At 44.8% G+C, this 12,082-nt stretch overlaps 1 protein-coding gene across 6 annotated transcripts in view; it reads right to left on the reverse strand.

Annotated features, from left to right (window-relative positions):
- Positions 1 to 12,082, reverse strand: part of DCUN1D4 (defective in cullin neddylation 1 domain containing 4) — a 79,039-nt gene that overhangs the window by 13,190 nt on the left and 53,767 nt on the right. For all 6 annotated transcript variants that reach the window (XM_056111259.1, XM_056111258.1, XM_056111257.1 and 3 more), the window contains 2 exons: positions 7,815 to 7,906; positions 3,361 to 3,469 (listed from right to left, as the gene is read on the reverse strand). In XM_056111259.1, coding sequence (XP_055967234.1) covers positions 3,361 to 3,469; positions 7,815 to 7,906 — 201 coding nt within the window. The remainder of the gene's footprint in view (positions 1 to 3,360; positions 3,470 to 7,814; positions 7,907 to 12,082) is intronic.

A 12,082-nucleotide genomic window follows, 5' to 3' on the forward strand; every position in this document is an offset into this window, starting at 1 on the left:
TACACATTCAAATGGATGGACATTTTAATGGGTGCGTTTTCTGGTCATAATCAAATTAAACAAGGCATTGGTGTCAGAAAGATCACCTGGAAAATCCTAAATACTTGAAAAACAAAACATTTCTAAGTAACCACTGAGTGCGGAAAAAAAATGTCAACGGAAACTGGAAATATTTATGGGGGGGGAGGAGGAAGAGGAGAGCACCAAGTTGTCCTCAGGGGTTACTCCTGATGCATGCTCAGGAATAACTTCTGGTGATATTCAGAGGTTCATATGGGGTACAGGGGTTCAAACCCGGGTTGGGTGCATGTAAGGCAAGGGCCGTATCTACTGTACCCCTCCAGATCCCTGGGAAATATTCTGAACTGAAAGCAAATGAAAAGTTAATGTAAAAACAACAACAATAACAACAAAAATACAGCATCCATTGTAGGATAAAGCTAAACGAAATAAGTAAAAGAATTCACTAGCAAAGGTAAAGGTAAAGGTCCTCCCGTTGATCGTCGATTTGCTCGAGCGGGCCCAGTAACGTCTCCATTGGAGACTTTGTTGTTACTGTGTCTGGCATATCGAATACTCTCGGTAGCTTGCCGGGCTCTCTGAGAGGGGCGGAGGAATCGAACTCGGGTCGGCCATGTTGGCCGCTTGTAAGGCGAACGCCCTACCCGCTGTGCTATCGCTCCAGCCCATCACTAGCAAATTCATCTAATTTAGCTGAATTGAATCTATTTGTTAAAGTAATGACTAAACAAGCAGTTATTCATCATTACATAAGAGGGCTCAATTAATTAATATACGAAGATCCTTGTTTTGGGGCCACATCCAGTGGTGTTTAGGAGTTGTTTCTGGCTCTGTACTCGGGGACCACTCCTGGAAGTGCTGGGGGGACCCTATGTGATGCCGGAGATTGAACCTGGGTTGTCCGCGTGCAAGGGAAGCCCTCCACCAACTGTGCCATCTCTCCAGCCCTGATACTCTTTTTTTTTGCTTTTTTGGGTCACACCCAGCAATGCACAGGGGTCACTCCTGGCTCTGCGTTCAGGAATTACCCCTGGTGGTGCTCAGGGGACCATATGGGATGCCGGGAATCGAACCCGGGTCGGCCGTGTGCAAGGAAAACTCCCTACCCATTGTGCTATTGCTCCAGCCCCCCACCCATAATCTTGAGAGCAAAGATCTATGACATCTACTATTACAGATGCGAACTTTGTGTGTATGTGTGTGTATAAAGTCCTCCAATCTATCAGATAAACATATGGCCTACCCTCCCATTCCAAAGGCAGGCTAGAGGAGCTGGCAGGCTGTGTATGTGAAAGCAGCACATACACTCAGGCCAAGGACTGGGGCACTGTGTGGACATGGAAGCACAAGGCCTGGGTCTAACACGATGGGGGAAGGCAGTGCCAAGTGCAAACAGGGGCCCTGGAAAAGTCCCAGCAGGACAGAAAGGCCAAAACAGGTTGGCCTAAGGTTCAGTGAACAACAGCAGATTTGATTTCACCCACGAAACAGGCAGAGAGAGGGCACTTGGAACTCCTTCATGAGGGCCCAGAATACCCGGTACACTGGTCCTGGAGCTAGAACCTGAGTTTGTTTCATAAGTCATTGACCACATGACTGGTGGTCTAATTGCTCCTCTCCTCTCTTTCTCCGTCTGTGAAGATGACCAAAGCCATCCCTGTCACTGCCAGTTGTGGTGGGAACAATCACACCACACGTACCTGCCATCCCTTGTAATCTAAAACATATAGTACACGGTATATATAACATAGTATACATACACTGTGGAGAACACAAAGGCAACAGGAAAGATCCCAGTGCAGGAAGGTGGTTGAGAAACCCTGAGGCTGAAGGAAGATCACTGACACTGGACAGATGTGTGACACTGGACAGATGTGTGACACTGGACAGATGTGTGACACTGGACAGATGTGTGACACTGGACAGATGTGTGACACTGGACAGATGTGTGACACTGGACAGATGTGTGACACTGGACAGATGTGTGTTGGGGGGGCGAGAGGCTGGTGAGAAGGATGTGGGAACAAGGCAGACATGTCAGTGTTTCGTGCTGGTGTGGGCCCTGGGAAAGGCAGGCAGAGTCAAACACGGGTCAGGGATACTGACAGAGAACAGGATGGAGGGAAATGGCGAGAAAGTAGAATGGGATCCGGCTTTAAAGAAGTGGGCAAATGGGCAATTTTGACCCCCTACCCCAGAGAAATAAGAAGACAGGAACCATTTTGATGAAATGGGATCATGTTTCTAAACAAACTTTCACCCATATGGTAAGAAACAGCTGACTCTTAAGAGGGAAAAATGTCATGGCAGAAAAGTATTTAACCCTCAAAGACCAGGCCTCGATTCTAAAAGCACTGGCAAGTATCTTCTCTACACAATGACACAAGTATCACCTGGTACACTCTAGCTGAATTTCATCCAGATATTTTCACGTATGATTTCTCACTGGAGGTTACACCAACACAAAAACCCATGGGTAAGAACACCATGGAGGGCCAGCAACATGTTAACAGTGCACCAGATCCACCGTCAAGTAGGACTCTGAGTAGAAAGAAAGTAGGTAAGAAGTGAGAGGTCAGCCTGGTGGTAAGAAAAATAGACTCACCACCGAGTTCTCGGCTTAAAAAAAAATCATTCAAAAATGATTATGAATATGAATCAGTCAACAAAGCTGAGCGAGATGAATTCACCAAAGAGACGTAATAGAAGACACATTCTGGGATAAACTGTATGGACTGTGAATGAATGAAGATAGTGCCAGCTTCTGCCTCGGAGCACTCTGTCTCTGGTGACAAGAATGAAAAAGACTTTTCATTCCCAAAGAACATGCTCAAGGTACTTGTGCACAGTTCTCTGTGTGACAAACAGGATGATCACTTTTCCAAAGTTAAAAAAAAAAAAGTATCAGCTACTACATGAGAATAATGCGCGTTCAAATTAAATTCAAACGGAACTTTTCAATTGCCTTCCATATGTTATATAGCACCCAAAGTTAAGCAGGATCAAATCCGAGTAGGTTGTTCCTGTAAACTCAGTAAGTGAAGGTTTGCTGTAAGAAGAAAAAGGTTTTACCAGGATAAGCAAAAAGACATTCCTCTTATAAATCACCCCTAAATAAATCACAAGAACAGTAAGGTACTTGCAGCTACAATTTTTTGGCTAACATTTTTGCCTCATCATCTATTAGCCTAGAAATATATACAAGGGAACTCAAACTAGCGTGCAGAGGCGCTGTCACTGAACTTCTTCACTTTAACATGCAAAAATAGACTAAAAAAAAAAACAACAAAAGGGGGAGAAAGGAGAAGGAAATATCTGGACAGGCTTTGGAGTACTCACCCGTGCAAAGTCAAATGCATATCTGTAAATAAGTTTAAAGTTTGTAGACTCATTTAATAATGATCTTAAGTATTCCAAAGTATTTCTGAGTTTTTCTGTTGTGTCACATCTAGAAAAACAGAATAAAAGCAAATTATAACCTGAGCTTTTTTCTTTTTTCACACCACGGAAGCGAGCACTTTACCCCCCAGTTTTTTGTGGAGGGATAATACCCCCCAGTTTTTTGTGGAGGGATAAATCACACTCCACGGTTCTCAGGGATCACTACTGACGGTGCTCAGGGGACCATATGGAGTGCCAGGGACAACCCAGGTGGGCATATGCAAGAGCCCTATTTGTTGTACTATCTCCCTGGACCCCAAAGAAATTAAAACAAAACAAAAACTTTGGAGTTGAAACACATCTATGATGACCTTTTCCCCTAAACTTTTTATATAAGAAAGCTCAACAATACAGAAAAGTTGAAAAACTAGTATGAGTTCTGGTTTACTAGTAGATACATTATCTACTCTGTCCTATTTTTTTTTCTCTCACATACACTTTTTCTCTGTACAAAAGTAAGGTGTAAACAGGACACTTAAACCCCCGAAGACTCAGAATATGGCATGATCATGGTATCATTAACACTGTCTTAGCTACTACACAACCCAAACAGAAATCTCCCTAGTTCTTGCTGCTTTTTTCCCATCCCGGAATTAATGCTCATGCATTGTTCTTAGTTGTCATATTTCCTTTGTTTCTAGAAGGACATCCTGTACCTTTTTGTTGTTTACTTTCTCGACAATGTCATTTCTGAAGAGACCAAATCAGTGTCCAATAGTTTGCTGTAATTGATTTGCTTTTTGGCCACACCCAGGTGTGCTCAGGACTTACTCTTGGCCCTGCACTCAGGAGTCACTCCTGGTGATACCTCAGGGGTCCAGGGCAAGTGTCCTTCTGCTGTACTAGCTGCTCCCCGGCCCCTAATTTCCTGTACTTGTTTGTAAGACAATTTCACTAGGATCATTCTGTGCTGAACACACTGACAGGACCCATACTCGATGTCCTCCTCGATCCCCCCAGCCACACCGTGGTTATAGCACCCTGATTCACAACATAACGAGGGATCTCCCTGCTCTGAAACAGTCTGGAACTGGGGTGCGGGGTCTTGTCCCTACAACCTTTCACTCAGTCACAGCGCATCCATCAATGACAGCTGCCGAGTCAATTTCACACCTTGCCAAGCGATACACATCACAGCGATCTTTCTAGCTCACATGTCTTTGACCTTTGTTGACCGCCAATTTTATGAAGAATAGCTCTGTCACCATCTTGTTTTCCTGAATTTCCACTCTCCCTCAAATGTAACGGTCTGTTCCTTCTGACGCACAAGCTGTCCTGAGTTGGGCAGGGCCCCTTCACGTTCATTTCAGTGAAGGCCCGTCAGCCTCTGAACACACCCTTGCTTTCTGGCACAAGATATTTCAGCTCACCTTGTACTTTCCCGACATGAGATCTGAGCGCTGCCATTTCTCCTGGGAACCCCAGTGATAGTCTATTTTTACTGCTTATTTTTCGTACGGTAACAGACTATTTTTATGAACTAATTTTTTGATCACAGTACCTTGTCCATAAAAATCGAGAACCAAGGGTCACCATTTCATAATTGCCAAGATTATGAAAGCTTTATAATGCTACCTGTGTCCTCTGTAGAGCTTTTAGCTACTATTAGTAAGATAATCTATTATCAGTATCATCAATGTAAATATTTTGCAAACTTAATAAACAATGATTCCAAGACTAAATGGATACATTTATAGAAATAGATTTGTGAAACCATTTTTTGTATAGTTAGCTATATAAGTCTGTGTGATTTTCTTCTACTGAGATGATAAAACATCTGAAAGTCAAAAATTAAGACTAAATATATCTCATTTCTGAGGCTATTACAATTTAGGTCTTATTTCCTTCTGATATTTGAAACCTAAGAGATTAAAATGCAACTATTTTAGAAGTCAGAGAAAGCTTCTTTAAGGGACTGATGCTTGTCTGAGAGCTGAAAGATAAGCAGGAACTGGGTGTTTCTGTTCTTGCAAGACAAAAGAACAGCACGTGCAAAGGCCCAGCAGCACAAGGGGGCAGAGGCGGTCAAGACGGAGAGGAAAGTATTGTGACTAGACTGGAAAGGGCGTGAGGGGAAGGTGGTACAGGAGGAGAGGGGGGACAGGGACAGACCATGTGGTCCACAGGGAGGCTGTTCTGAGATTCTGGACAAATTCCTTTGGGATATCTACAGAGAAGGAAATAAAAGAGACTCAAGCAAGCAATATCGAGCCACAATCCAAGCAGGGGGTAATGGAGGCTGGAAGGGTATACGAGAGAGGTCTGAGGGGCCTGAAAGAGCCCTCTGCTCGAGAATCCTAATGCATGGTTCTTGTTGGGGTTCTTTTGTAATGCATGTACATCATGAGTAATTTATTGATCATAGTTATGAGGGTAAGAGAGGAGGGAAACTAACCCCAAACACCAAGGCTGACCACCTTACTCTTTTCTAGAAAGGAAGGCAAAGGACCACAAGGCTGCAGAGGATTGGCACGACGCTAGCTGGCGATGCAGTTCCGTCCTGCTCCGGGAGCATAGGAAAGCAGGTGAGCGTCTTCCCAGACTAAAGGGCAGACTAATCAAGGTGATGGGACAGGGGCACAGCACGCCCGGAAATGGGTGCACTCCCCCTGGCGAAGTCGCTGAGGCCTTGTCTGCTCAGGAGAAAGTGAGAAGGCTCTCACAGTTTTGAGCACGAAAGGCCCAAAGTCAGCTTTCTCTGCATGAACCTACACAAGACGTGAGATGGCTTAGAGCGAGGCTGTCAGTCGAGATCCAGTCTTTCAGGGGCGCTTCCAGGCAGCGTGGCTGGACTAACCCCCCCAAGGAAACCAGCCCCTCAGTCACCCTGTGCACACCCGAGCTTGCCCCCTGGCCGTCGCTGAGGTGCCTCCACGGAGGGACTGGTTTCACCTCCACGCTGTGCCTGAGCAAACTCCAGGAAATAGAATGATACTGCCACAAGACAAAGGCGCATCATCTCCCAAGCAAAGTGCTGTGGCGTCACCACTTCTCTGACCAACGGAAACCAAGGACAGTAATCCTCCCGGGAAATAGAGAGGCAGTCCCTTCCTCCTGCCTGTCAGTGGGAAACCTTCTCAATATCACCCTGACAGTATTCATTCCTCCAGCCCGGCCGGCAGATTTCAACATCCCTTTCCTTTTGTTCCGTTTCCACATCCCCACAAGCGTTAGTAACTAACTCTTCAGAGGTCACCTGACAACTTTAGTCAAGCGTGCCTGGGGCCTGGAGAGGCTGGGCACGGACTCTGGGGCCAGCAGAGCGCCAAGCGTTTGATTTCCACTCTTGATTCATTCCAGTCTGAGTCTAAGCCATTGCACTGAGCAGGCTCAGTGGACCGAAAACGAGCAGAAAACACTCAAGATGGAAGACAAAACAGCAGCCAAGAAACGAACTAGGTTCCCTCTTCAGAACATACAAATGATGAGTTCTGATTTTCTTCATTTCTAGGGGGGCACCTATCTTAAAGACAGTCCACAAGTAGCTCAAGTTATGTCATATAAAGGGAAGTGACATCACTGTGACTTTTTTTCTTTTTAAATTTTTATTAGTGAAACACCATGAGGTACAGTTGTAGACATACAAATTTTTGTGCTTGGGTTTCAGTTACACAATGATTGAACACCCATCCCTCCACCAGTGCCCATTTTCCACCACCACGGGTCCCAGTATCCCTCCCACCCCCCATCCCTCCCATCCCACCCTGCCTCTGTGGTGGGGCATTCCCTTTTGTTCTTTCTCTCCTTTTGGGTGTTGTGGTTTGCAAAAGAAGCATTGAGTGGCAATCATGTTTGGTCTATAGCCTACTTTCAGCATGCTTCTCCCATCATACTGGAAGCCTAAGCACTGCTTCCAAGCTCCAGGCCCAAACAGACTATGATTTTCTCATGGGTTTCATCTCTCCAAGACCTGAAATAGCTGGCAGACCACTGCCTCACAAAGACTGGAGCAAATGGTAAATCTAGGAGAGCAGAGGCTGGGATGGATGGGGGACTGGTGACAAAGGTGACACCTTTAAACCAGGAAGACTATTTTTGAACTATAAAGACCCTAAGTAACTATGTCTACCACTTTAAGTGAGGAAGCTAACCTGATTTTTGTTACCACAAGAGAGCAATAGTGGACATCGAGACAGCTCCAAGGACTGGAGCATTTGCTCAACATGCACGAGACCACCCCCCCCCCCCCCCCGGGCATGTCAAATGTCTGGCACCACCTGGCTTGGGGTGGAGCCTGCCCAAATTACCTGACTGTCACCCTTGCTGTCATCCACCCAGACCTGCTGAGATCCCAGGGAGGAGGGAGTGAGCTTGGAAAAATGGGGACCCACTAGTACAGCTCTCAGACTTACTGTAGAGAAGTCATTCCTTTCAACCATTCCTGTAGAGTAAAATAACCCATGTTCTGTGCATCCAATTTCCAAGCAAGAACAAGCATAACTACCTGTTTAAAAAAAAAATAGAAAGAATGTTTAGATCTTGGCAATTAAATATATCATCAACTTGCAAAATGCTTCTCGATGGCATACTTTAGTGACTGAAATATTAACATATAAGCAGGGCAACTTCAAAAACTAATTCTAGAGGGGAAAACATCTAAAGTTCTGTTGGGGGTGGGGGAGGGAGGGTTGGAGAAACATGGCCTCCTGTGATGCATGACATGACTGTGGAAGAATAAAGTGACGAACTTTCCCAGAGGGCACTTCTGCAGTACCCACCGCAACTGCAGGCAGGAGTGAGCAACTCCAGTGACGGAAAGGCAGATGCGCAGAGATGGGGATTCAACCACAGTCACGCAGTACTGTTGGTTGCAGTGAATGATTAAAATACACGCAGGGAAAGCGCTAAAATGGATGGAGCGCATGCCTTGCACACTCCAGATCCCAAGTTCAACTCTCATGCCCCAACGCAGCCTCTGAACACTGCTGGGTGCAGCTCTGGTAGTTTGCTCTGCCCTGTGGTACCTGAGCAGCACCGTATGACCAGGCGCAGGCACTGAACAGTCAGGCTGAGTGTCACCAGGGGTGGCCCCTAGGAGCCCAAGAAACAACTGGAGTCTTTCCAATGAGGGACAGGTCACATGCTTCTTTACCGAATACACTTCCTACAGAGGAATACTAGGCTGCAATGAAGACAAATGAAGTGGAGCTACGGGGTTCACAACTGCCAGAGTCGTGAGTGCAAAGAGCAAGAAGAACAGAGCTGCACACGGCTCAAACAGGGCGCAGGGCACACTCAGTGGAGCTCTGTCCCCAACAGGCTGATGCTGGCGCCTTACGCTCTCCAGCACTAAGGGAACACAGGGTGGCCCACCAACATTCCCGCCCAACGGCTCTGGGCTCTGCAGAGCACTGGGGTGCCCACACATGAGCCACTGGCTTTCATGGAATCCTCTGGAACACTGCCTACCACCGGGAGCCGTGACAACTTTCCTACTCAGCTGGCACAGAGGCTAATGGGGGAGAGAGTTTAATCAGTACCTGAAGAGGCAAGATAAAACTTGCACCCAAAGGCACGGCCAGCTTCAGCCATCAGGGCTGGGGCCATGCCTCCCCGTTTCCTCTCCTCACAGATCTGAGGGAAGTTGAGGAGTAACTCATCGGCAGTAGAGAAAGGATCAGGAGGCCCCTCTGGGACAGTCCTGGCTCTCTGGACCATCATTCAAACCTAAGGGACACCCAAGTCCTAAACTGAGGGATCCCATACATGCTACAAAGTGTAACTATCCGTATTTATTGCAGCAAGCATAAAAAAGACAATGGAAGAAAATAGCTATCCTGCAATCCAGCTGGCCAAGGAGGGTTGCACATCTGACAATGTAGTTTTTTTTTTTTATAGAAGACTTAAGGCAACCACTAGAAGAAAGCACTGGCCCCAGACCACTAAACCACCAGCCAGGTGCCCAGATGGGTCAAACAGTGTGGGTTGGTAAAAGGACTCAGCATGAGACAGCACACGGAGAACTGAGACAAGTGGCCAGCTGTCAATCACCTTGAACGAGCCTCCAAGAGCTAACGTGTACTTGATGAACTCCAGAATAGTAGAATTTAGGGCCAGAAAAATCTTTTCAGTTTGCCGATTTCCAGACTGAAAATCTCCAGTTCTAATTTATAACCACAAGATTAATGAAAAGCTTCCTTCTGGTATTGACCTTATGGTTCTCAATTCTGAAAATTAATAGCAGTTGAGAACCCACTAAATCTCTAGGATCTTTCATCAAATACGTATTAAATCAGTAACCACTTCTTTTTTATTCCCTAGGTTTCTTTAGATTTTAAAAATCTTGATTACTAGGACTGATCAAGTGAACCAATGTCTGAAAATATTTTGCACATCATCGCAAAATGCAGCTGTTAAAAAACAGGGACCTAAGTAAGGGTCCCAGGAGATGGGTCAGTGGTCAGGGACACAAACCTTGCATGTAGCAAGGCCCCGAGTTCAACCCTGGCTCCACGGGCCCACCAAGCACATCACCATGCAGCTTGGGAGGGTTAGATCTGGAAACGCCAGAATATCACTAACCAAGCATTATAGTTATATGCTTGGTAGTGATATAGTTTTCCCAGTTTGCCTAGCTGGGAAAACGCCTTTTCTTGGAATTCTGAACCCTGTCATACATCAATTTATTTGGGTGAAGTAACGACATTTTCCGGTTTAAATTTGGTATGTCTCAAATTGTATTTATACCCATCCTCTCTTACCAAGATAAAGAGCTGTACAAATACACTTAAGTCATTTAGTAAATAGTCAGGGTACAGGAACAAACACACAAGTATACAAGAGATAAAATGACAGAGCTAAAGCCGATATTCACAATGGATAGTTCTTCACACAAAATAGGCCTTTTTTCTCATGATTGCTACTAAGGAAGCTATTTTAAGCCTGCTTAAAATTCATAACCTATAAGTACCAGGCGAGGTAAAGATTTTAAATACTTTTAAATGCTTACTACTCATCAATGCAGAATACCTTCAAGAAATTTCACCCCACTTTTTTCAACGGTTACCATTTGTGAATTTTAGGGTGAGCCCACAATAGATGGCATCCCTTGTTCTCAGTGGTGATTTAAAATAACAGCTTCTATGAGTGGAGCTGAAGAACAGTAATAAACACTCAAAATATATTCTGAATTTGGTCTTCCAGTTTTCACTGTGATTCAGCGGCTCAAAGACTATTTCTATTTCTACAGAAATCGTGATCCAAAGGACTCCTGACTGCCAAGGGGTAACACAGCAAGCTCTCCTTCGCAGAGCACCGGTCTGAGTGGTGACGAAGGATTTCTCTTCTTCAGTAAGAATCCTGATGTTCCTGCTCTCCCAACAGGTCTTTCCTCGTCAGAGAGTAAATGCTCACCGAGTTTTCCTTCCAACAGCAGTCTGAACCTTGCCTCTAACTGCCTCACTCCTACTTACCAACATAAGCTGGTATTTTTCGGGGTGGAGCCTCTGGGTACCTCTTGGGGGAACTCACCCTTGTCCCTCCTACTGCACTATCCAACCTGGTCCAGCTCCTCTCAGAGATCCCCTTCTAATGAAGTCAGGGAGAGGCTCTTTCCTGGACTGTCCTCTAAGCCAGAACAGGCTAAAGAGCAATGGCCTGATTGTCTCCAAACCATGCTGAATAGCTGATCAAAGTGCTTGAAGTAGATCATTAACAACATAAAAAGCAGGGGGAAAAATGCAATGAAATAAAGACACAAAGATTCTTTTGAAAATCTGAAATGTTACTGGGGAGAAGTAGGGAAGGAGAGATTTTAGAAATAGGAACAGAAGATCGCAAAGGAAGTTTTTACGAAAAGTGTGACATCTCAATTTTAAAAGAGCACAGGCTTACCCACGGGTACTAGATTGTCTAAATGACGGCATGAGCTCTTGAGAGTGCTTCTAGACCATAAATTCATTTATGAGCTAAGTTATATTTGTTAAATTGGAGGCTAATGTAAAATTAAACTGCATAGTTAACGAGCCAGAGTTATTATGCTCTTTATTGACGCTAAGAATGAGCATAATTTTAATTTTAGTGCAAAAATGTAGAAACAGAAAAATATCCAACAATAGCATGATGACAAGAGTTAGGCAAAAATAATTAAACACTTAGAATAACTTGCAATTAATTTTTTTGGTTTGTTTTAAAGAACATACTGAGGATCTGTATATTAAAAAGCAAACACTTTCTGAGCTAAATTCACTTGGAAATGGAATGAGCTGTGAGAAGTTTCTGATAATTACAACCTACTGAAAACCTCTATGAGTATTTTGTTATTTAAAGTCCTAGGAAAACTCGACGCTGATCTGAACAACTATAGAGAGGGACAAAGGACACAACACACAGATATACAACAACACAAGGTCTCTCAATTGACCTGTTGGTTTAAAGCCTCCACATTTTTTTTTTTATTTTTTAGTTTTTGGGCCGTACCCAGCAATGCTCAGGGACTAGTCCTGGCTCTGTGCTCAGGAGTCACTCCTGACAGTGCTCAGGACCTCATATAAGATGCCGGGGATGGAACCCAGGCGTTCTGCAGGTAAGGCAAGTACCCCACCTCTCTGGCCCCAAGTCTTGAAAAACACTTTATTATTGTACCTTCAAGGAAAAAAAAAAGGAAAAAAATGATTGTTGC

This window comes from Sorex fumeus, unplaced genomic scaffold (assembly GCF_029834395.1).
Source record: "Sorex fumeus unplaced genomic scaffold, SorFum_2.1 ptg000013l, whole genome shotgun sequence".
NCBI classification, from domain to species: domain Eukaryota; kingdom Metazoa; phylum Chordata; class Mammalia; order Eulipotyphla; family Soricidae; genus Sorex; species Sorex fumeus.